Source organism: Ictalurus furcatus, chromosome 24 (assembly GCF_023375685.1).
Source record: "Ictalurus furcatus strain D&B chromosome 24, Billie_1.0, whole genome shotgun sequence".
Taxonomy (NCBI): Eukaryota; Metazoa; Chordata; class Actinopteri; order Siluriformes; family Ictaluridae; genus Ictalurus; species Ictalurus furcatus.
In genome coordinates, this window is record NC_071278.1 from 1,059,347 (window position 1) to 1,084,457 (window position 25,111).

The 25,111-nt window shown below is 43.7% G+C and overlaps 2 protein-coding genes, 1 long non-coding RNA gene and 3 other non-coding genes across 7 annotated transcripts; all 6 read right to left on the reverse strand.

The window, feature by feature from the left end:
• Positions 1-862: 862 nt before the first annotated feature.
• pabpc1b (poly A binding protein, cytoplasmic 1 b) lies at positions 863-9,321 on the reverse strand. 2 transcript variants are annotated; one of them, XM_053612631.1, is made up of 15 exons: positions 8,498-9,321; positions 6,729-6,922; positions 6,523-6,638; positions 6,204-6,343; positions 5,745-5,839; positions 4,425-4,562; positions 4,086-4,181; positions 3,710-3,982; positions 3,504-3,594; positions 3,078-3,188; positions 2,562-2,701; positions 2,364-2,448; positions 2,108-2,238; positions 1,649-1,750; positions 863-1,335 (listed from the first exon to the last, which is right to left on the reverse strand). In XM_053612631.1, the coding sequence occupies exons 1-14, from the start codon at positions 8,688-8,690 to the stop codon at positions 1,655-1,657; spliced, it is 1,899 nt and encodes a 632-aa protein (XP_053468606.1). In that variant the 5' UTR covers positions 8,691-9,321; the 3' UTR covers positions 863-1,335; positions 1,649-1,654. The 2 variants fall into 2 exon arrangements, with proteins under 2 accessions (XP_053468606.1, XP_053468605.1); XM_053612630.1 differs by having other exon boundaries at positions 6,192-6,343.
• Positions 1,950-2,046, reverse strand: LOC128600850 (small nucleolar RNA SNORD67). The gene has a single exon (XR_008384614.1). It is a non-coding gene; the product is annotated as a small nucleolar RNA SNORD67 (small nucleolar RNA).
• Positions 4,260-4,395, reverse strand: LOC128600847 (small nucleolar RNA SNORA5). Its single transcript, XR_008384611.1, has one exon. It is a non-coding gene; the product is annotated as a small nucleolar RNA SNORA5 (small nucleolar RNA).
• On the reverse strand, positions 6,004-6,142 carry LOC128600848 (small nucleolar RNA SNORA5). The gene has a single exon (XR_008384612.1). It is a non-coding gene; the product is annotated as a small nucleolar RNA SNORA5 (small nucleolar RNA).
• Positions 9,322-13,876: 4,555 nt separating the features above from the next.
• ywhaz (tyrosine 3-monooxygenase/tryptophan 5-monooxygenase activation protein, zeta polypeptide) lies at positions 13,877-21,202 on the reverse strand. The gene is made up of 6 exons (XM_053612632.1): positions 21,062-21,202; positions 19,452-19,760; positions 17,847-17,970; positions 16,587-16,750; positions 15,445-15,540; positions 13,877-15,148 (listed from the first exon to the last, which is right to left on the reverse strand). Exons 2-6 carry the CDS (start codon positions 19,746-19,748, stop codon positions 15,098-15,100), a joined length of 732 nt encoding a protein of 243 aa, XP_053468607.1. The 5' UTR covers positions 19,749-19,760; positions 21,062-21,202; the 3' UTR covers positions 13,877-15,097.
• A 796-nt stretch (positions 21,203-21,998) lies between these two features.
• LOC128600278 (uncharacterized) lies at positions 21,999-24,618 on the reverse strand. Its single transcript, XR_008384536.1, has 3 exons — positions 24,132-24,618; positions 23,853-23,890; positions 21,999-22,749 (listed from the first exon to the last, which is right to left on the reverse strand). It is a non-coding gene; the product is annotated as an uncharacterized LOC128600278 (long non-coding RNA).
• Between the last annotated feature and the right edge of the window lie 493 nt (positions 24,619-25,111).

Sequence of the window (25,111 nt, forward strand, 5' to 3'; positions counted from 1 at the left end):
CAGCTCCTACAGCAGTAGCAGCAATTCAAACCTTTAAAAGTTGTAAACCTTGTTTTGTAATGAAAACAAATAGCTATTGTAATGTTGGGAAGTTTTAGGACTGTTAGCAGTCATTTAGCCAAAAGGTCAAAACTTATCAGTAACTATATTTCCATTTATGCATTTGTGAATCTTGGGATATTGCTTTTAAATAAATAGGCAAATGAGCGTTAAAAAAAAAGCACTCAATCTAGGCAGATAATTTAGAAAATAATGAATAGATAAAGTGACATGCACATAAACAATGATGGAAACATTTACTGAATAAATTAATCAAACCCCCCCCCCCCCCCCCCCAAAAATACCCGTCACGTGACTGCCTCAACAAATCACGTGGCTGGCTCAAGACAAATTTAAATTCACAACTTGGACGGACAGACTGCTACAGATCTAATCTGCAAACGTAGGAGACTTAAAGCAGAAGTATGCAACAGTAGGGAACTTGGGGATTTGGAGACCTCTCTGGTATAAAGATGGTATTACCAGCAAAACATTCCACAGCTCAGGGTGGTACACTTGTGTAGAAAGGTGTAGAAGGGTGTAGAGAACAGTGGACTATAGTGACAAAGCAGCTCAAGGATGTTTTAGATACACAAGCCTGAACCGTTTCCTATTACACCCTCATTTTCCTGATGCAGTGCTACACACCAAATCCTAGCTTTGTAACCATAAGGAATTGAATGAGGTGCACTTGCGCCCCCTATAGTATTCAGCAGAAACTGCACATGACCCAGTGCGTAAGCTACACCAAGCTCAACACTACAACAGCCAATAAATACTGCGGTTTAATGATCTGAAACAAGCAGAAACAGTCAGGAGCTCATTAATGATTCAGAATTTAACTTTATTTCAGCAAGCACATTTTCAACTCCACAGAATTGTTCACATTGTTCGCCCGTGCGGTTCTTGGTTCTCCTCTTCGTACCCAGAACCGAACTCGCAGCAGGCGAGGAATAAAATGAATAAAATAAGGAATGCTAGAGGGTCTTGGTTCCACCCCCTCCGCTCTATACTTTTTATGGAATTTTTCTTTAAAACCCCCAATTTTCCTTTTTTTTTTCTCTTCATTTTTATGCCATTTTTCTCTTTTTTTTTCCTCCAGATTTTTTAAAAAGATAATTGACTAGGCCTGGCTTTATCTTCTCCAGGCCTGGCAGAGTTCCGTTCCGTTGTTATTTTTGTTTGTTTTTTCTTTAAATCTCACTTCTATCTTTTTGCAGTGTTTTCGGTGTATTTTTCGATGTTTAATATGGTTTTTATCCCCCCTCGGTGAAGCGAGTTTGAAAGACGTCGGCCCTGGAAAAAGAAACAAGCAGTCATTAAAAAAAATGAAACAAAAACAAACCTGGGTAAAATTACAGCTGGTGTGCGACGGTCTTTATAGAAACCACTACAGTTTCCATACGCTTTTTAAACATGAAAATTGTTTCCTGCTGAATGTTCGCTGTTATTTCACAAGTTTAGAAACTAGAAGCTGTAGCACATCATTTAACATTATAATAAGGGATCATTAACTGATGTCTGGAAAGTGGGAAGAGATGCTACACACACACACACACACACCCCCCCCCCCATGTATACAGGCTAAACAGATGAAGTTTTCCATTACCTCGGCTTAGACGCTTGGCACGCCGATGGAGTTGGTCACGTTTTTCTGCTGAGCAGCTTCTTTTGCCTGGTGAGCCTTAAGCACAGCAACAGCTTCATCAACCTGTGACACACAGCGAGTAAAAATTCAATAATCCGTTATGTACTTCAAACTATACGGTCATTACTGAAAGCGCAGGTGTCACATGACCAGGTTTCAGAAAGGCTACTGTGTCACATGCACATTCCTGAACAGATCTGGGAAGTACAGTCATGTGATGTTAGAAATATGGGGTGATATGGTGGGTGGGTGTGTCGATCAGAGCTGGTCAGATGGCCCCTGTGCATGTCATCAGGAGTCTGAGTGAAGGTTCCCGCCACTGCAGGAGCTCCCCCACCGAACAGGACTGCATCATCACACCAGCCACAGACCATCTACACTGGATCACGATGGGGATTGTGCTCGTGCTTGTTAAATCACCTTGGAGCGCAGAGACTCGGGAGACTCGAGCATGTGCAGCAGCTCAGAGTTGTCTATCTCCAGCAGCATGCCTGTGATCTTCCCTGCCAAGTCCGAGTGCATGTTCTGGATCAGAGGGAAGAGACGCTCACCTGGAAGGAAGGAAGGAGCGGGGGGGGGGGGAGACGACACAGGACAAAACATTAAACAATAAAAGTCACTCACTTTACAGTTCAAAAACACGATTTCCAAATAAAGCGAGAGAGAAGAAACTCACCCAGCATTTGCTTCTGCTCCTGAGGTGGAGCTGCAGCCAGCATGGATGCCGTCAGAGGCTCCTGACCCTGCACGTGCACTGCAGGCTGGGAGAAGACGAAAAGAGGACGTTTCAGCACAGGAATAAAAATAGATAAATTTAAAAAAGTTTCACAGTAATCTTTAAGTGGGGAAAAACCCCCATGAGGTGCAGTCTGACCTGCTGCATGGAGACCTGAGGCTGGGTGTTGATGTGCTGCTGAGGGTTACGCACACTGGCCGTGTACTTGTACTGCGGGATGGTGCGCACCGGTGCTGCAGCCGCCGCAGGAGTAGGCCTCGGACCCACCGTCTGTGCAGCTGGAGTACAGGAAACGAGAGCAACGGTGAGAACTTAAAGCATTAGCAGTTCCCAAACTCTAGAGGACATCAGCAGCAAGTATAAGCCAAACAATAAAGAAAAAAGAAACCCAGGAATTTTTTTTTTTAAATCATAAAATATTCATTAATAATGAAACTGTACAGTGCACAGAAACCTAAGCCAGAAATGTATTTATTCATTAGTTTGGAAACAACTTCAACAGCCTTATCATTTTTACTTTCACTTCAGTAGAGGATTACCAGACAGAAACTGGAGGATAATTTCTGGAATCTGAAGCAGCTGAAGTGTGAATACAGAAGAAACACTGCACACGACTCGAAGCGAGCAGGAATAAACGTGAAGGTACAAACTCACCCACGCGTTGAGTGGACATCATACGAGGAACCTGAGAAGCAGGTCTCATTGTGCTGAAGGTCTGTGGCCTCGGGGCTGACGGCCTCATGGTGGCTTGCATGTTCTGGAAGTCTGGGGAAGGAAACAAATCATTTAACTCCTCCACACTTAAATAAAACAAACTCAGAACTTGTGTACACCAATTAGTGTAACCTAGGAGACCGAACTATCTGAAAGTTTCCCAACACATCATGCTTGTTTATAGAAGTCTAGAGAAGTAAACAGACTTCCCCGAGTCAACATTTACAGAAGAGAGGGTGGAAAGAGAACCCGTACTTGGGTTCCTACACCCCTGCACATAAACTTACATAAAAAGGATTTCCCAGCATGTCACTGAACCCAGTGAAAGCAGCCCACAGCATGTTAAGTGTGTGCGTGTGCACTTACGCTGAGGTCGGACACCCTGCGCAGTCCAGCGTGGACTCGGGCGGAGCTGTGCAAGCTGACTAGTGGGATAATATGCGGCTCTGTTCTGGGCCTGAGGATGAAGAGAACAAGGTTACCCAAGTGTTAGGAAATGCTGGAACATCTGAGATACAAAATGGCCAAACGTAACGGGAGACGCTAGAGACCTGTAACTCTAAAGTCCTGACCTGAGGAATGGCAGCCATGAAATATCCAGATGGCGGTGCGGGCTGGTACGGGTTGAGCACGGGATTCGGTACAGCGCGAACGCTGGCCATCCTCTGCATGTACTGATTGGTTAGATGCGCTTGGCGTTCCTCTTTACGCTGAGCCAGCGCCACGTACAGCGGTTTGGTGGCAACGATACGACCGTTCATCTCCGTCACGGCTTTAGTGGCCTCCTCGGGGGAGGAGAAACAGACGAAGCCGAAACCTTTACTGCGTCCACCGTCCATCATGACCTGAAAACCAAAACAATAAATACACACGTACGTGTACACACACACACACACACACACACACACACACACACAGCAGTCTACTACTGTAGAACAAAACTAGTACCTTAGCACTGGTGATTGTTCCAAAAGGAGAGAACTCCTTGCGCAGGCGTTCGTCGTCGATGCCGTCGTCCAGGTTTTTCACGTACAGGTTGACTCCCTGCACATTTCAGCACAGTGTTATACATTAGCACACGGTTTCGGTTCAGCAGGTACACATTCGGTAAAACTGATGTCAGATTGTACATAGCCGTTATTTATCCCCAGTGTCCACGCCATTAAAACACGGGGCCCATGGACTACGACGTGACTGTGGCAGCCGTTTGGCCAGTACAGCCCACTGAGGAGGACGCACTGAATTTGACTAGACTGCACCGTTCGAACAGGCATTTATCAGACCAACCTGGTAGCGCGTCATCCGATCCTGCTTCATCTGCTCGAACTTGCGCTTGAGTTCGGTCTGACGTTCCACTTTCTTCTGAGCGCGGCCCACGTAGATCAGCTTCCCGTTCAGCTCCTTCCCGTTCATCTCGTCCACGGCCTGGAGAAAGGCGTCGAGATGGAGAACGTTAACACAGACAGCGCTTCAGGTGTGGGGCAGGCAGTCATTTATAATCGAGATACAGTGACAGGATTCAAATATATTTTCAGAACACTAGTGAAAGTGACTCATGAGTCAATAAAGGAGCTGAAAGTTCACCTCAGGCTTCATATATTATACCGATACCCCATCTGTATTAAGTGCATACTCTCTTATTTAACACCTACTTTGATTGGTCATTCTGAATTTTCTGATAAATACCCAAGAGTCTTGTATCTCAGGGATTTTTACTTGTTAATCCTCACATACCAGGAACCATTTGGTGTACAAGCGTACTGTAAATATACCGTACACTACGTTTCATCGCAGACATCGACACACATCCCGATTCCAGACTGTAGCTTTTACGCATTATTCAGGTCAGTTTGTTGTTCTTATTTGGTCCTCCTTAAAATAAACAGGTCTCCCGAAAATCCACGGCTTGTAAACGAGTCCTATAAACCAGTCAGAGATTTAACTCGTACACCACCACTCGGCCGTTTTTTATTCTTCACCTCGCCACCGATTTACATACACAGGAAGGATTCACTTCCATCTAAACAGCATGCGTCTGGGTCCACAAAGCATTTACTGAGTAGCGCCACGGGGTTCTTTTATTCATCTCACTAGGGCCGCTGAACGAAAGGAAAAAACAGAACACACCACACGAGAAGCAGCGGAGCTTCTCGTTCTACAGGGTGAAGAGGACCGAGAAGAGAGACCTATGTTTTTTTTACTTCAGGGAAAACGAAGCGGGATCAGGACAGTCTAGAGGATCCGAGGTCCAGCCAAGGAGTCGCAAGTAAATTTATTACTTCCTGACTTGTTTAAACATTCACTGAAAAACCCGTGAGACATCAGCTTTACATTATTTACACAATTATTGTTGTTTGATGTGAACACAACACGCTTGCTTGAAGGTCACAGCGTCTCTTAAACAGCATACAAAGATCCCAAACTAAGCTAAAAATAAATAAGTGAATGAATAAAGGCCCAATACAGAAATATACGACACTGCCACATGATCCACCACCTTGGAACAGAGATAATGTTATGATCAAACGGCAGGCGAAAACATGGCACGTAGATGTAAAGGAAGAAAAAAAGGACACCAGAACAAGATTTTTAGGGTTGTGAACATACCTTTTGAGCATCCTCGTGCCTCTCGAAGCTCACAAAGCCAAAGCCTCTGGATTTGCCGCCATCGTCAGTCATGACACGGATACTCATAGCGTTACCTGGCGAGAGAAGGTAACGTTAGTTCTGTTTACCTGTATAGTGAGAATACAAATTATACTACGGTAGAGAGGAACATAAAACGTAGTTCAGAGCTTGCATTCTAACCAGTTATCTACAGTGTGCGCTTATCTACACGCACACACTCGGCGTTCAGCTCACTGATTATTGTACATAGCCGTTATTTATCCCCAGCATCCACGCCATTAAAACACGGGGCCCATGGACTATGAGGTCACTGTGGCAGCCGTTTGGCCAGTACAGCCCACTGAGGAAGAGGACGCACTGAATTTGACTAGACTGCGCTCTTTAACCCATGTCTGCGAGTTCGTATGCATGTGAATGTGAACCTACCACGGGACGTACCGTATTTACTAAAGACCTCCTTCAGTTTCTCGTCGTCCATGTCCTCGCCGAAGTTCTTGATGTAAACGTTGGTGAACTCCTTAGCTCTGGCTCCGAGCTCAGCCTCGCGTTCTTTGCGAGATTTGAAGCGGCCCACAAACCTGCACGAGTCAAAACAGCGATCAGAAGCAGGCCAAGCGCCCGAACTCACGATTAGCATCGAAAACCATCTGCTCGTCCAAACCCCGAGCTCAAAAGCACATCTGGCAGGATTTAGTAGTATGGTAATACAAACGTAAACGTCTTGCTGGTTAGTTTCGGGTTAAAATCGTTCACTTACACTTTCCTGTCGTTGAGCAACATGCCGTTCATTTTCTCGATGGCTCTTTCAGCCGCCTCCTGGGTCTCAAAGTGCACAAAGCCGTAACCCTTCGAGCCGTTTTCATCACAAACGACCTTGAAGACGACACAAACGGGAGCAAATTCATGCACAAAGTGGTCATGCGCAACACACACACAGCTAGAGGTTCACCACTAACGCCTCACCTTGCAGGACAGAATGTTGCCGAACGCAGAGAAGGTGTCGTACAGGGCCTTGTTATCGATCGACTTGTCCAAGTTCTTAATGAAGATGTTCCCAACACCGCTTTTCCTCAGCGACGGGTCACGCTGGGACCACATGATGCGCACGGGTCTGCCTTTGATGACGTCGAAGTTCATGGTGTCTAGAGCGCGCTCGGCTGGAGGAGGAATGGGGAGAGAGGGTTAATAAAGAGCTTGGTTTAACTCACAGTGAACGTTTTTGCGAGAACAGGACCCGAGAGAGTGTGTGTGTGTGACTTGCTGAACCGCAGAAAGAAAAGAAATTAAAGCCAGGTTCCAAAGAGTCAATATGACTTATTTTCTGCAACAGATCTAAAAACATACTCCTAGCGAATTTATCCTTGAAAGAACATCATAAAACACGTTTTAAACAAACGGTATATCTGTAAACTCGTCGACCGAGCCAAAATAACAGCAAGAAGCCATTTTAAACTCCTTTCACACACTGCACCGATTCCCAAACCCGGTTCCACTCCAACACTGATAAACACTCCCAGTGTTCTGCTGAACGGCGTACTGATAAACGTGTGCAGAAAACGTCATTTATAACTAACGACGGGCACGTGACCGGCTTTATAACGACAAGCTCTCAAAGCCGCACCAATAAAACTCTTCTGGAATTGTGGCGATAAAATTCTGATCCCAGGTCGATATCTGATAACGATTATTCGTTTCCTTCATTAAGTGGCAGTCATACGGGCGGAAACCCCTACACACGACGTCACCCTCCAAGGCACTGGGTCCGTTTTAATAATAGCATCACGGACTCCGAGGTACCTTCGCTGGTCAGAAGATTCGTTTCAACATCGACGTTGATTCTGTATACTTTTAAAGCCGTGTCCGATAAAAACGGGACGGCGCTTCCTCCACGTTGGATTTCCTTAAGAGGTCACGCCGTGACGATCTTCTATCGGTCGTAGAACCGGCAGGTCAGGTTTCGTCAAACTTGTTCGCATGCGAATGCCAGAGCGTCATGCGTACCAACGGAGAAGTTCCACATGCTGAAAACAACCGTGAGGGTTCCCAGCTTTCAAGACCAGGAACGCTCTGCTGGCACACCAATCTTTGGGTGAACTTTGGGATCTCACAGGAAGAAAGGGAATGGGGGAACGCACTTGACAAGACAGGTTAAGGTTGAAACGGAACACCCTGGCCCGAACCATAACCACGCTGCAAAAATGGTTCCTGGGTGTCTTCAGGAGGAACACACGTGCATGTCTTCAACCTACTGAACTGCAGGATGAAGATAGAGAACTCTCTCTAACCCAGTGCAGGAGGTGAATCTGTAAGTGTCAACACCTCATGAGATTTAGAGACCAAGTAGTATCAGTAGTAAGTGCAGCAGGGCCTGAAGTGTGTGTGTCAGCAGGGCTAGCAACGTTAGCAAGGGATTTAAATTCCGAGCACGTGAGTGAAAGGAAGAGTGAGTGGAATGGTGTTTAAAAGATGAACCAGCTGTTAAAAACTGCACCAATAGAAGTCAGTGCGTGTGATACAGAAGTGTGAATGTTTACTTCCCGGTTTGGGAGAGAGGTTTACATCCGGATTTCTGTTTTCTGCGCACTTGCTAGCGTTAGCAGTTAGCACGTCCAGGGCAGGTAGGCCCTGAGGGAGGGAGGGAGGGAGTGAGGGAGTAGCACAGCGCAGTGCAGCGCGCACCGCGGGTCCGGGTGTTCTTAAGACCCCGGTTCTTTCTAGCTCTTTCCACTCACCGTCCGCGGGCTGCTGGAAGTTGACGTAGGCGTAGCCGAGGGAGCGGCGCGTGATCATGTCCCTGCACACGCGGATGGAGAGGATGGCGCCGGCCGGGCTGAACTTCTCATACAGCATGGCCTCGGTCACGTCTGAGTGAAGGTCTCCGACATACAGGGAGGCCATCGGGTAGCTAGGAGCGCTGGGGTTCATCTTGTTTTTGGCTTGTATTTTAAAATTTAAAAAAAAAAAAAACAAAAAAAAAAACACAACTTTGTTAATCCGCGTCGGCGCGAGCAAAAAGAGCGAAGATTCGAAACGTGACGCGCACGCGCCTTCCCGTCGACCAGTTTTAGTCAGTTAGCTTAGCCGAGGGGGAAAAAAAAAAAGATCACGAATTAAAAACCAGGCTTTAAAATGTGTTTAAAACTCCAAATAAATGTAAGAAATCAAAAAGTTCAAATCAACGCGTCAAGGCTTACTTTTAAAAATACGAATGTTTTATTTTTTCCTCTTTCAAAATGTCGTTTTGGTTAGTTAAATCGGGCCTTGACAGATAAGCTAAGCTAAGCTAAGTTAAACGCGTAGGTTCTGAGTTCTACCAAGTTTGTCCTCTGTGATGTTCCGAGACCGAGCAGCTCCTGCTTCACCGATGGTTTGTTGTTGTTTTTTTTTTTTATTATTACAAAAAAAAGAAAAGGAAATTTTTTAAGAGTTTTTAACGTTTTTTAAATTTTTTTTGGATTTTTAATTTTTTATAGAACGTGTGCCGAGGCTAGCTCCGGAGCACACACGCACTCACACCGCACTAACAGCCGGGGGTTTCGGGGAGGGTTTAACCGCCTGAGCGGTCCTTTTATAGTGCGTGCCGCGTCATCAGGAACGTTCCATTCACGTGGACGGGAGGAGACGAGTCATCAGAACGAACCAATTCCACATCGCGCTCCGGCTCAGTCGTCACAGGGTGACAGGCAGAAATAAACACGTATTAGAAACGTGCATTCTTAATAACCTTTTCTTTAATGAAGTACTGTTTTTTACGCGCACACGTGCACTTCATTTGAACCTCTTATCCCTGCCGTCATCGTGGGCCATTCCATAAGGAAAGACCGTCAGATGACTGTTAAATGTTATGGGGTGGGGGATACTGCGAAATTTGGTATCGATCCGATACCGATAACGATACTTTCAGAGGTAAAAGCCGTAACTTGAAGTTTTCCGTCATCTTAAGGACAGAGGAGGTTACGCTTCTTTGTGCAAAATTGTTTTGGGGTTGTTGTTTTTGTGTGTGTGTCTTTTTTAACTTGAAGAGAGACAATAACGAGAGAGAATAAAGAGAGGGATGGTGAGGGAACGACTTTTTATAGCTGCTATAACGTAAGCGAGAACAGGAACTCGTTTCACAAACATTCCACAACATTAAACGTTACTATAAACAGACAAAAGTTGGGTCTAGCAAGTAAAAAAACTGCCATCGTTGGCAAGTTGCTGCTGTATAAGAGGACTAAAACCCGTGGGGACATGCTGTTATTATAGTAAAATAATAATAAACTTCAGAGTGGTGACAGTAACTCCGCTTCATCACACCACCCTGTTGTTCATTATTTTCCTATAACAGCACCACAGACAGCGTTTTTAATATTTACAAACTATACGCAATGTAGCTGACGGTCTACTAGTTAGATGTCTGACTTCTGATGATCTAGTGGGCTTGAGAAGTAGTAATGTAATCAGTGAACATGGAATTCAAAGAGCTTGACAGATCTTTGTCTGATCCACTCAGGAGAAGGTCTCTGATTAGGTTACACACTGTATGTGTGAGTAGAAACAGTCTGATTAAAGAGGAAACGATCTCTGAGCAATCAAAAGTCTGATGGCTTTACTTCCAGGGATGATTGTTATTTTAGTGAGAGTGTGTGTGTGTGTGTGTGTGTGTGTGTGTGTATATATATATATATATATATATATATATATATATATACACACACTCTATATTTACAGTACAATTCGGAACTGTTTGCAGTATAAACACCCGTGCAGTCACCAGAGTTAAAGGAACACTCCACATCAGCTTCACTGCGTCTGTTCCCTCTGAATTCCCATACATTTACATGTACTTAAAAAAAAGTTTACTCCACATTCATTCGAACTCCATTAATGTGAAACACATACAGTAGTTAGCAGAATGTTTACCGGAACCGGAACTACTTTTCACTGCAAAGTTACAGATAAAACAAATTCCAGCTTAAGCGTTTCTCTCAGGTCTGTCTCACCCTCACTCCTTTATTACTCTTGTGTAGTTACTGAAAACTGAACAACTGCCCTTAATCAGGACTATAATCATTACTCAAAATCAGTGTGAACAGCTTTTCTTTTCTTTTTTTTATGTATATTGTTAACACACTAATAACGGAGTAATGACACTCGTTTACCATTAGGGGGCGACACCGACTCAGTGAAAGAAAGCGAGGGCGTTTCGTTATTTTTTACAGTAACAGACACACGTCTACACTCTGCTGTAGGTGGAAACCCGTTAGAGCGTGTGTTGTTGTGTTGTTGTGGTGGTGTGGTAATGTTTGGTGTCTCTCTGCAGTCACACACAGCTGATAGTCTGTAGAAGGTGTATCAGCTGTGTGAGAATTTGCCCTACATAGTGCACGCAAAATGCCTCAGTGTCCAGGACGAGGTGCGGCACTCGGGCGAGGCGCTCCACAGAGGATACAGGAATAAACAACAGCCGGAATTATGAAGAAAGAAAAGAGATATTCACTTAAAGAATGAAGAATTAAAAGGACAAACCTTTAACACTCTGAACATGTCTACATGATGTCATCAGGTCATGTGACCACAGAGTGCATGATGGACTATTGACTAACTTGATCAGATAGAGAGATCGTCAAAACAGACAGATAATTCAGACAGACAGATGAGATAAACAAACAAACAGACAGTTAAGCAGATAAGACAGACAGTTAGACAGATAAGATAGACAGGTGACAGATGGTTAGATAGATAGATAGATAGATAGACAGACAGTTAATTAGACAGACAGACAGACAGACAGGTGGCTCCTGCACGCTCAGAGGCAGGAGTAGTGTCTCAGAGTAATGTGTATTGAAAGGCAGTGAGTGAGTCTAAAAGGTATATCAGTATTTGCGTGAGGAAAGTTCTGGTGTTCAGGTTCCTGGTGCTCGGGGTCCTGGTGCTCGGGGTCCTGGTGCTCGGGGTCCTGGTGTTCGGGTTCCTGGTGCTCGGGGTCCTGGTGCTCGGGGTCCTGGTGTTCGGGGTTCTGGTGTTCGGGGTCCTGGTGTTCGGGTCCTGGTGTTCGGGGTCCTGGTGTTCGGGGTCCTGGTGCTCGGGGTCCTGGTGCTCGGGTCCTGGTGTTCGGGTCCTGGTGTTCGGGGTCTTGGTGCTCGGGGTCCTGGTGCTCGGGGTCCTGGTGTTCGGGGTTCTGGTGTTCGGGGTCCTGGTGTTCGGATCCTGGTGTTCGGGGTCCTGGTGTTTGGGTCCTGGTGTTCGGGGTCCTGGTGCTCGGGGTCCTGGTGTTCGGGGTCCTGGTGCTCGGGTCCTGGTGTTCGGGGTCCTGGTGTTCGGGGTCCTGGTGTTTGGGTCCTGGTGTTCGGGGTCCTGGTGTTCAGGTTATGCAGATGCTTCAGTGGATTTTCTGAGCTCCACATTCAGACAGTGAAAATCACCTGCGTGTAGTTGACACCTCTGAGGCTTTTCCTGAGTAGAAGAGTCTGAGACAGGTGTCTAGAGCACCGTCTCTATTTATATTGATCCCTGATTTCCCCCAGAATTTAGGTGGCTGTCACACTGGCAGCTCAGTCCGAAACAGAGCACGGTTTGCATGGAAAATTTCTACTGTGAAAGTAGAACACCGCGGTACCGAACCCGAGACTACTTGTAGGAGCTGGTCTGAGTTCAGTTGCACTGGAATTGAGGTCCTGTAAATGTGAGCGTAACTCGTACTCGGGTCAGCACTTGTTCCGGTAACCCACGCATGTTTTATCTGACGACGACATCACCGGGTTTCGAGTCTGAAACCAGACCAGTGCACTGGGATTCGGACCACAGCTACATGCCCAGTGCCAAACCCACCTCAGTCTTGGCCAGTTTCCACCCTGCAATTAGGTCTCCTCTACCTGCTGCACCACGCAGGAGCCCCAGGACCACCGCCTTTAAATCAGGGACAGAACATGCGGACTGAGAAAAGGAGAGAGTGTATGTTTACTTTGCTGTTAAATGTAATGTAACTGAAAGAAGAGCGTTAGAATTTAAAAATGAAAAGACTAATATGATGAGATACGAGTGAGAGTCCTGTACGCTCCGAGCAAACCTGTAACACAGGTACGGAGATGAACTTGTTCACTTCACTTCCTCCGAGTGTTTATAATGAGACGAGCCCCACTGTGTCAGGAGCAAGGCGTATTAGTGAATCACACCGGAAACTCAAACAGTGCTCTCTTTCACAGCACACACTCACACACACACACACACACACACACACACACACACGGCCATGTGAAACATTCCTGTGTTATTAGCTGGAGCTCGTTCGTCTCTGAGGCAGAGACACGCCCAAAGCCAGAGACGGAACGTTCTGGAAAGAATCCGCTCTGACACTCAGAGATTTACTGCAAACTCACCATCCTGTACACAAACCTGAACAAACCCAACATCTCAAACAGGACAGACCAAACGTACAGACAGGATAGAATCACAGACAGACAGACAGCAACCTGGACCAGAAATAAACAGACACACAGACAGATAAAAAGACTGACAAATGGACAGACAGTATATACAGTGCCCTCCATTAATATTGGCACCCTTGGTAAATATGAGAGAAGGCGGCTGTGAAAAATTGTCTTTGAGTTTAACCTTTTGATGTTTTGTTAAAAAAAATTCACAAAAATACTCTGCTCTCATGGATATCAAACAATTACAAAAAATTAAGTTTTATCCAAACAAATATAGCTTTGTTAAATATAGGTGTGAAACAATTATTGGCACCCCTATGAATTCAAATGAGAAGTATATATTTGAAGTATTTTCCCATTAATATTTTAAAAATTTTTTAGTACACGTGGGTGACTAGGAACAGGAAACTGTTCAACCGTGACTTCCTGTTTCACAGGGGCATAAATATGAGGTAACACACAGGCCAAATTCCCTTAGTCATTCATAACGATGGGTAAGAGCGAGGAATATAGCTGTGATGTGCAGGAAAAGGTTGTTGAGCTTCACACAATGGGGCGTGGCTATAAGAAAATAGCACAAGCATTGAAAATGGCCATTTCACCATCAGGGCAATAATTAAGAAGTTCCAGTCACCAAAGAGACAGACAGACTGGTAAAGAGACAGACGTAGAAGTGAAAGAAGAAACCAGGAGATGTTTTTGTTTGTCATTGTCTTTATTTGGCTGAAATGAACCCGTCCCACCTGATTACCGCTGACAGTAACAGTGACACGCTGAGCTGTGGTACAGACACACGGCTGGAACTAGCACAGATGTTCACTTACCCTGATTAACTGACCTGAGCCACACACACACACACACACACACCCCCGAGATGACGGCGACAATGACACGACACGCTGATGTAAAGAAAGAAAACCCCAACAGTAGTGCAGAAACAGTGGCGTTAGAGTCGGACGCTGGAGCGCGTGACGAACCTAAACAAAGTCGTGATATTTCACAACGAATACGCTTCCGAATTTGAGAAGAACCTGAAAGTAGACGCTTAAAAACCTGGTGGCTAATTTAACCCCGAAACTGTTCCCAAGGTAAGAATGTTACGTAATAAAGCTACGAGTTTCACCTCCACAGATCAACACTCACCCGTCATTAAACAGTCTTTTCCACGGCAAGCCGAGGCCTCACACACACGCGGTACAGACGCTCAGATTTACTTATTTCTATGTCATGCTAACAAAATGCAAGATTAATTAATAATAAAAAACCCAGGCTACGTTTATCAGATTTTTACATTTAAAAACAAAAACAAAAGTAAGCTCAGTTTGTTTCACTTAAAACTATAACAGCACAAACCCTCTGACGTAGCGCTCAACTTCCTGGTGTTCGGTGCGAACCGAGAAAAGGCGAAGCTCGGGGACGAGCGCGTGCCGAGAACCGAATATTACCAGATGATCATGTGATCCGGACATTTGGAAAATATCGAGTGTAAATTGTTAAATAGATTAGTACAATGATATCATGAACCGCAATAAAAAAGTTTGGCAATTATCACAATACAGGGATTTAATATCGATGTATCGGTTCAGACTGGAGTCCAATTTCAGTTTGAACCTCTAAGCAAACTCTCTCTCTCTCTCACACACACACACACACACACCAAAACAACATTTACATGTAGGTATAAAGCACACACATACATGAGTGTGTCCAGTTTATTAAAAATGATCCCTCCCTCTAGTTTGTGCCCCATGGCATGATCAAATCTCCAGATCAACTCACCCTCCTAAACACACACACACACACACACACACACACACACACACACACACACACGAACAGGAGAGGCTGGTGTGGAGGAGCAGAGAGTGTGTATCAGGCTCTCAGCAGTTTTTGTTTGTTTGTTTGTGTTTATTCTTCTCAGTTTTCCCGTCCCTCCTCCGTCTCCTCCTGATTGTCTGAAGTCCACAGCTGGAAGAAAGAGAGAAAACACACACTGTTCGTTACACACACGCTGTCTCTCTCTCTCACACACACACACACACACACACACACACACACACACACACACACATTACATTCACACGTCTCCAGACCAGAGCCCGAGATATCGGACGATCTCAACACTCCGGTGCTGTAGAGAGAGAGAGAGAGAGAGAGAGAGAGAGAGAGAGAGAGAGAGAGAGAGTGACATCACCGGTTTCCCCTCGGAACGCGGGCCGAGAGGCGTTTCCCCAGAAACAGGAAGTGAATGAAGGGGAACTCACTGTCAGGTTGTCCCGGAGCAGCTGCATGATCAGCGTGCTGTCTTTGTACGAGTCCTCGGTCAGCTGGTCAAGCTCGGCAATCGCATCATCGAACGCCTGGAAACAAACAAACAAACAAAAACAACATCGAGACACCGTCAGAAACACGCAATAAAATAAACAGTGTCTTTAAAAAATATCTGAGGGAATCATTTCGTGAAAAATGGGCCATGGGAGAAAATAATATACAAAATGCCCCGCCCAATCCACAGACCACACCCCTCCCTCTTCACGCCCCTCCCCACACCTGTTTCCAAGGTGTGAAACTGGAATTGTTTGTGGTTTATTATATATAATATTAATAATAATAATAATAATAAATAATACACGACCTGATCACTGCACTCTGATTGGTCAGGTGTTGATTAATTCTCTACAGCAACAGCTCGTACAAAGGGACTCGTACGGCAGATGCTCCACATAAACCTTTCTGGAAGGAGTCTCCAGCGTCAGAGGGTGAGGGGTTTTTTGTCTAATGAACTTAATAAAGGCTAACGAGGCTGGTGAGGCAGCGAGTGTGTATACGCTGCTGTAACGTAAGTGAGAACAGGAACTGACTTTGATCATTAATAAAAATTGTACTGCGGTGTAAGAGGAATAAAACACGGGCTGCTCTAGGAAAAATCCGCTTCAGGTGTATGCGTCTCAGTCCTAGATGAAGAACAGACGCTGTTCGAACATGTAAAACTGGCACAAAGCTCCGGGGTTTCTAAAACTCCTGCTGGAGACCACATGACCCACTTCCCTCGTTTTCACCTCTTTAAATAAAAAATAAAAAAACGGGGACACAGCGTTACCAACTTCCCCTGGAAATAAAATCATCTACACAGCTACAGCTGGCTCGTATGGTAACCATAGCAACAGCAACCCCACGTAAACCCGCACTATTATTGTAAAACCACAGGAAAATACTTGTCCTCTTTCTTTTCAGAGGAATGTAAGCAGGCTGATTTTGGGGGGTGAAATAGTTTGAGGTTTAGAAATGGGAAAGCGGTGTCTCTTGGAGATGTAGCGAGTCGGAAAGCTAGCTAGAAGGTAGAAGTGAGATCTGAATTGAGACAGAGCCCAGAAGAGACTGTACCCGGACGCGGGGGTCTCCTCACCTTCTTGGCGAGTTCGCAGGCCTGTTCGCGTGAGCCGAGGATCTCGTAGTAGAAGACGGAGAAGTTGAGCGCCAGGCCCAGTCGGATGGGGTGAGTGGGCTGCATGTTCTCTGTGCTGATGTCGAACGCAGCCTGGTAGGCCTCCCGGGATTTATCCACGATGCCTGGAGGGAAATGTGCAGATGCACACTGAGCGAGTCCTGATAGCATTTACTTCTCTTGTTATTTTTATTTATTTAGCACTGGTGCAGCTGTTGTTGGTGTGACTGTGTGTGTCCCACGCGCTCATTATATGTTTATGAGCTCGCTTTAACACTCATCTTCATCATGTTGTGTTACTTAGCTGCTTACAGTGCTGTATAAATGTGACTTTACTGCGGTTCTCACACACACACACACACACACACACACACACACACACACACACACAGCTATGCTACATTTCTCAGGTGTACGGGTGTGTTTCTGAGCGCTGATCATCTTCAGTGTGTATCAGAGAGAAGAGTTTTGGTGTGTGTAAAACAGTCAGTGTGAGATTCTGTGATTTTTCTCCTTCCTTCGTGTTCTCATGGGTGTGGAGCACAAGCTGAGACCTGCTCCTAATGTCCTGATTCAGCCAGCAGGAAACCGTCACACACAGCGAGTCAGTGCACGTGTGTGTGTGTGTGGCGGGGGTGTATGTGTGTGTGTGTGTGTGGATCATTCAGGTGTATAAATGTGAAGAATTGCTGAGAGGCGTCATGAAGCAATAAATTACAATACAAATTATAACAGACCTGTCTCTCTGCCTGTCCATGTGTCTATCTGTCTCTCTGCCTGTGTATCTGTCTCTCTGTCCATCTGCCTGTCTCTCTCTGTCCCTCTGTCTGTCTCTCTGCCTATCTGTCCATCCGTCTCTCTGCCTGTCTGTCAATCCACTTGTCTGTCTGTACATCTGTATGGCTGTCTCTAACCCTGTCTGTCTCTAACCCTGTCTGTCCTTGTAGCAGCACCACTATATATTTCCACGTACCTTTCTGTACTTGCCCTCCCTCCATCTGTTCATTTATAGGTCTGTCTGCTTATCCATCTTTCTACCTGTCTCTCTACTCATCCATCTGTCTACCTATCTTTCTAACATGTCTTTCTGTTCATCTCTCTATTCATCTGCATATCCATACCTCTGTCTCTTTATCCATCTCTTTACCTATTCATCTATCTGTTCGCTCACCCATCTTCCATCTGTTCCGTGTGTAAAACGTGTAAAAGATGAAACCTCACTTGTTTTGTCGTTTCCCACGGCGACCTCGGCCAGGTAGCGATAATAATCTCCCTTCATTTTCAGGTAGAACACCTGACTCTCGGCTGGAGACGAGGTGCGGATCAGGAACTTGTCCAAGAGATGCTGAAAAACACACACACACACACACACACACACACACAAGTAATTTTAGATGAAATCTAAACCATATACATTGCGAGACTGAATGGGTCAGAAGGTGTTGATTAGCTTTCTATAACAGCAGCTCTGACAGTAGTGCAGCTTTATATTAATGCGCTTGTTTCTATAGTAACAGCAGAGAGAGAGAGAGATAGAGAGAAGGGGGGGGGCTGTTTATAGCTGCTGTAACATAAGTGAGAACAGGAACTTGTTCCACTGAGCTTCCACTCTGTGTATGAGAGAGATATCTGATACGCATGAACAGTTCCTGTAAGGCGAGTGCTGATTGGCTGATTCGGGTCGTGTGTGTGTTTTTTCTGTACTGAATGCCTTGCTGAGTCTGGGCCTGTGTACATTTCTGAAGATGCTTGTGCGAGCAGGTAAACCTGTCAGAGCCAGCAGTTTCACACCACTCTCACCAAATACATCACCGCAGTCATCAGCTTAGATCAGTGTTCTAGATCTGCATGAGGTTTTCACGCCCCGGGCTCCGCCTCCAGCCTCGGCCCGCTTCAGCGGCTGTGAGGATTTAGCGCTATCTGATATTGTCGTTAGAGATGCGTTGATTATTAAACGGTCAAATCATTACCTGACTGTGAATCATCTCGTTCTGGGTTCCATCGTTAATTTAAGTTCAAACGGTTACATCGGTATTTACGCACTGAAACGTCCTGGTCTTCAGAACCGGGTTACGCAGCAGCTCGAGTGGACTTTCTGAGGGTCTGTCCCCATGAACTCAAAATTGAACTTTTGTGGCTTTCAGTGTGAATATGTAGTTATCTTAAGGTTATCTATATGTCATTCTGATGACATCATTCTGCACTTCAGCTTCTCATCAGATTTTCTGTCCAATCAAACACTCTCTAGAATCTGAAGTGTCCTGCCCACAACGTTATAAAAATCCATGGTACTAACAGTCCAGTGCGACTTAGCCTGGGCTATGAGGTAAGCTGAACGCTACTGGTTATTTAAAAAGGGGGCGGAGCCACTCGATATATCCCACCCTGTCTTCCTGTTTCACGGCGCGTTTCGTTCACTTCAAAGGGGACATTAAACACGTTCGTTTGCACGTAATCTCGAAAACAACAATCTAGGGATAGAAAACGCGTCTAATATTTTTAACGTGAAACACTGTGGTTAAATCAAACTGCCAGATAGAGGCGCTCGACTTAATACCGCACCTCCCTCGATCCTAAATCACGCAAGAAAAACGCGCGCAACTTCAAGTTCAGAATCAAGCGCAACTAAGACACGCCTGTTTTAGACAAACTCCGCCCCCCATGTGTGTAACTATCAGGTAACTTTTTTAACTGTATTACGAGTGTGTGTTATAGGATTGTACGATACGGCGCTTAATAAGTATTGGCACCCCGTAATCAAAAGATATAACCCATGCCAGTTTGCATTTCAGCACACTCCTAGCGACATCACTGACTGACTCTCACCAGCACGTCGTTGCAGATGGTCTGCAGCTCGGACTCGATCTTCTCGCGATACTCTTTGGCGATCTGCTCCTTGTCACTGCTCTCCAGCTTCATCTTCTGCTCGATGCTGGAGACGACCCTCCACGCCGAGCGGCACGCCCCCACTACGTTCTTGTAGGCCACCGAGAGCAGGTTCCGCTCCTCGTCCGTCAGCTCCTCTCCCTTCTCCGTCACCTGCTTCATCACGGAGGCCATGTCGTCATAACGCTCGGCCTGTTCGGCCAGTTTGGCCTTCTGCACAAGCTCGCTTTTATCCATGGCGATTGCGTTCTACAGCGGAGACACCAGAAACAATAACGGTCACGGTGTTAATCACGCGAGGGGTCGGAAGGCGTCAAGATCGGTGAAGGAGACATTCAGTAAAATTGATGGAAGGAGTCTCCAGTGTCAGAGGTAAAGCTTTAAAACTTGAAGTTTTCTGACGTCTTCAGGACAGAGTTTACGCTCCTTCGTGGTTTCTCGCCAACACCACAAGCTGCGATTTTTTCAAATCTTATTAACTTTAAGAGAGAGAAAAATAGCTGCTGTAACTAAACCTAATCTTAATAAATGCTAAAAGGGCTCCAGATACACTGCAAAAATATAAAAACATAATCCAGAACGATGCTGTAAAGTATCGCAACCTGTTTCGGGGTTTAATTGTGACAGAGTAAAGAATGAGCCAATCACAGCACAGTGGGTGGAGCCAAGTTTTTTAAAAATTATTATTTATTTCTTTCATTATTTTAAACAAAATTTAATTTTCACTGATTTATGTGGCAGACACGGACATATAATTAATGTTACAACTTTAAATTAAGTTATAAGGATAATCAACACAGTTAAAAACTACAATTACAGTATTATTTCTAAAAATTCTACAATGTCGATCAATACATTCCGTCATGATTTCGTCTCAGATCTATTCGGTTCTGCAGTAACCTCTATTGAGATTACTTCAACGACAAGTTTCATCTTTCTGTAAACTAAAAACTGACATTTTAGAAAAGTTTTGGAAAATAAAACCAGTAAAAAAAAGTGTTAGTATGATCTTTGACTGGATCGTGCCTATCTAGTACCACAGACAGACATTTATTTAATAAAACAGTAAATTGATAAAGTTAATCAACACGTAATACACGTTTAGGTGGTAGATTTGTTAGTATTAAAGGTGTAAAATGAGTATTTAATATAAAATGTCTGCAATAGGAAGTGTTAGTGTCATGACTGAGAGACACGCCTCACATTACACTACACTAGATATAGGACTGATAACAGAAATGCAAGCAATTGTACTGTTTGTTTGTTTGTTTTAAAACCAAACTATTATTCTATTAAGATGTTGTTATATATATATATATATATATAGGTTTAGTTTTTTGGGTTTTGTTTTTTTTGCTTGTTTGTGATAACTGACAGGAACATTCACACAAAAGCTGGCGGGACATCACTGGCTAAAAACCTACTACTCAACGCCCTGTGGAAAATAAAAGACAACAAGGAAACAAAACACGTCCAAAATTTAGAAAAAGAAAGAAAGAAAGAAAAACAGTTAAATGTTTAACACAAATAAACCCAAAATGGAGCCGTACCTTTACCTCAGACCGGTGATGTTCCTGCTGCTGCACAGTTGACAGTCACAATCCGCGCGCTCTTCCAGGACGCATCCACGGGGTCTCCCACCCACTCGTAGCTTCCTTGGAGCAGGGGCAGGGGCTGAGTGGCGCTGACGTCAAAGGCTGCCATGGCAACGCGGATCCCAGGAATGCCGGGCTGATCTGATTGGTCGAGATAGCCCCGCCCACAACCAATCCTTCGACTCCACCTCAAGGCAGCCATTTCAAGTTCAGTTCTGTACATTATATTGCATTACATACAGTATAATTACTATATTTTATTACTATATTTAACTCATACAACATTATATTTCAGGTCCGAAAATATCCATCGTATATTTCAGGAAAAGCCAATTATTCTAAAATATCAACCAAAACCATGTGATCAGTCATTTTAAATGCAATCCTGTAGATATTATTCATAAAATTATATTTAGTGTTATCATCTAACATGTATTACATATAATACTACAGACATCTGGTGTGTGAGATATATAAAGAGACGTCTTTGTTTTTTAATAACATTACAAAAATGACACTAATACTCTCACTAATAATCTCTGTTTATACAAAAACAAAGATTAGTTACAGTACTTTTCATTTTCAATACAAAATCATATTACGTATGAAAGATTAAAAGGTCAAATTGAGTATTTACCACAAAACGCGTTTATTAAATACTAATTAATTAACTATAAATGTATGAAAGACTACAAATCATGCAAAGTATAGTGAACTTTTTAAGATAAAAGAGACAAAAAAACGTTGAATAAGTCGCTTTTACGTACAAATAGTATGTTTCTAGTCTGGATCCCCGTCTTGGCTCACTCTGATAAGAGATTTATTCAATATAATACTGATATATTAATGTTCATGTACGTTTATGTCAATTGAGAGAAATTTTCAGTGATACCATGTAGGACTGCAAGTTTTAATCACAGACAACTTACATAATAATTGTATTTAGAGAAACTGAAGTTTCTCTGTAGAAGGAAAGGAAATATTCCTCAACAAGGTGCCAGTCTGTATTTTTATGTATGTATTTATTTATTTATTTATTGGATTTTAGAGGAATTTCAAAACAACAAAATACAATTTTGTAAAATACTGAATGGTTTTGGAAATGCATTGATAGTGAATTTGGAGAGCTGGGCGCAAACGCCAACATTTAAAGCTCTGTATAGTTTGGTGAAGTAATATACAGTATATACATATTTAATGAAATAACTGGGAGGTGTGTTGAATAAAAGGACATCATAAATAAATGGATAAGGAAAGAAACGGATGGTTGTAGCTCTGCAACCTGAGAAGCGAGTGATGTGCAGGAAGGAAGGAAGGCGTGGGTCTGCAGAGGAAAAAGACTGAAAGATGGCTGAAAACCGGCTCGAACGGTAGCGAGCCTGTTTTCTTTTCATAAGGATGTTGTGTGGACTGATCCTTCCTCCCAGTCTCACAACTCACATCCTCTACATGTCACACGGGTAAAAATGGAGATCCTGTTGCTGAATGAGTCGTCGTCTGAGGAAGTAATGACCACAGCTGGAAAAGGCCGCCGTGACACACTGTTTTCAGAGCCTCGGCTGGGATTTCTGTCAGTATTTCCATAAAAGCACACTTCACACATGTGTAGAGTGCAGACGAGGATCCTGTGCTATAAAGTCTGGCTTTATTGTGGGGTTTAAAGAAAGGAGGAAAGGAATCTCATTTTATCCAGAGTTTAAAACAAAGGAGCGTTTAACTATTGTTTAATATGTTCATTGTCATGTTGTGTAGTATTCTGTAACACAAAAACCCCAGCATTGCCGCTGAGTTAAATGTACTTGATGGGATTTCGGCACAATGTTTACGATAAAATTGTGAAATTCCCTAAACAGTGTGTAAAGTCAGGTACAGATCCTCATAAAGTGCCAGAATAAACTAGCTAATTCACAATTTTGAAAGTTTTGCCTAGATCTTTACGCTTTCTCTTCATAATGAATTCATGTGTAATAAGGAAGCTAAGCTTGACCGTGTAACAACACTGTTGCTAGGCAACTGTGCAACATAAACGCCTAGCATAAACTAGCTAATTACACTTATAAATTTAGGTTTTCCTTTTTGGCACATCGCTGTTAGATTCTGAAAAAAAAAGTATATTGTGACAGAATCATCAGGAACACCAACGTTACGCTCATACTGTGTGTCGCTAAATTATTATGATTTTTTAAATTATTATTATTATTGCTCAGATTACACTGAACTTGAACTTAGCGCTGATCGCTAACCCAGCTTGTACGGCTTCCGCCATAGTGAGAAACGTCAGCGTTTGAATTCGGAGCTGTCTGAGAATTGTGACGAATACGACTTTTTAAAAAAGTCCATCAACCTCACTTTGAATACAGACCAGCTTCGTATAAATGTTTGCGTTAACGTTCCTATACTTAAAAAAACGTCGCTCAGAAAAAGCTGTAAAACAGTTTCTCAGAAGATCCAGAAAACGTTTATAGCAACCAAAAAGCGGCAGAACTGTAACATTCAAAAAACGTTACGCAAACCAAACGTGTTCTCTGAGGAGCGTAGTGGAGTGAAGCTCAGGGAAAATAAGCTAAGATAAGCTAGATAAGATAACATTACTGTTACTAACTCATATTTACTTACTTTAGCTCGTTGTCAAAACTAGCAAACGCGTATTACGTACTTTAATCGTTCGTCTCGGTTTAATTTAAGAAGAATGGCGTGCTTTCCTGATGACTTAATGAGTTAGTGAGCGAATAGTTTCAGAGTTTACCTCACAGCAGGTTGTACTGCGTTCAATCAAAGCACTTCCTGTAATGTAAAGTGAACACGACGGGTTTAGACGAGTCAGGACATGAAAACTGCAGTGAAGTACACGTCATTATTGCCATAGAATAGAGTTTATTTTCTAAAAAAAAAAAAAAAAAAAAAAAAAAAAAAAAAAGGGGGAAACAATACCAAAAGGCAATTCTACAACATTAAACATTTTTAACAGTCAGATATTTTTTATTATATTTCAGGCTTCCCTGCAATGTGTAAGCATAACTCTTACTGTAAAAACGAGGCCTTTTCTTTAAAAGCAGATCTTCTGCTCCATCGGGGCTTTAAAAACTGGAGCAAAGGACGCTGGGACGTTCTAATAAAAGCAGCGTTCCCATAACCTTCCGTTCCCGCTCTGTGTGTGTGTGAGAGAGAGAGTATATGGGGAGGGGGAGGGAATGATCTATTTTCCAACAGTCACGTGTTTCCTCTATGGACTGGAGCGTTTGATGGAGTAACCCACTTTACACAAACGCTGATACTGCAAACAGAATTTATAAGATGGGAACCAAACTGTTATTAAACCTGTTCCTGAAGAGAGTCTCCTAAAATCCGTCACGTTGTCATCCCGAGGCAGGAACTTCCGCCAATATCAACTGGACTAGAGTCAAATATCCAAACAATAGTTCGGGTGAAATTTGTCTACAAGGTTCCAGTCTAAAAGCTATGAGGCTGATGTCACTAACAATAAACAGAAGCCTCCATTTTAACATGGTGCCCTAAATGTGCATGTGTAAACCAGGTTAGGGGGCGTGGCCTAAAGTTTATCAGCAGAGCTGTATCTTAGAAGTGTTTCGAATGATAAAGTTCTCGTTCGGTCTGTATGTTTAATTTTCAACACGGCTGCTATATTATTCTGCTATTTTTAACCATTTCGCTCGGGTTCTCTCAGGGCGTGGCTCACCTGATTCTCAGGTATTCATTAAAAACATCCACGCCCAGAAAATTTTACTCCAACTTAAGTCCAATTGAAGTCAAGGTTCGACTGTCCTGTTGGTCTAAACGTTCTCTTTTTTCCCCAGTTCTTGAGCTCAACATAAAACCAATTTTTGATTTAATCAACAACAACTAAGCTAGCCTCCTAGCTAATCACAGCACTTAGCAGAGATTAACTAAAATGAGGTAATCTGCTTAAACAGGTAACCATCAAACAAGCTAGCTAATGTTCGGTAGCTAAAACATTTTTTTTTTACTAGTAAGGTAGCAAAGTAT

What these genes read in the sequence shown, in the direction of transcription:
- ywhaz (XM_053612632.1), bottom strand. Translation starts at nt 19,748, where the DNA reads ATGGATAAAAGCGAGCTTGTGCAGAAGGCCAAACTGGCCGAACAGGCC. An exon ending in CCATCTGCAACGACGTGCTG is followed by an intron (nt 17,971 to 19,451) that starts GTGAGAGTCAGT and finishes TGTGTTTTTCAG; the next exon opens with CATCTCTTGGACAAGTTCCT. An exon ending in CCTGCGAACTCGCCAAGAAG is followed by an intron (nt 15,541 to 16,586) that starts GTGAGGAGACCC and finishes GTTTGTTTCCAG; the next exon opens with GCGTTCGATGATGCGATTGC.
- pabpc1b (XM_053612630.1), bottom strand. Translation starts at nt 8,690, where the DNA reads ATGAACCCCAGCGCTCCTAGCTACCCGATGGCCTCCCTGTATGTCGGA. An exon ending in TTGCTCAACGACAGGAAAGT is followed by an intron (nt 6,344 to 6,522) that starts GTAAGTGAACGA and finishes TGACTCGTGCAG; the next exon opens with GTTTGTGGGCCGCTTCAAAT. An exon ending in GCAGGGTGTCCGACCTCAGC is followed by an intron (nt 3,189 to 3,503) that starts GTAAGTGCACAC and finishes TTCCTTCCCCAG; the next exon opens with ACTTCCAGAACATGCAAGCC.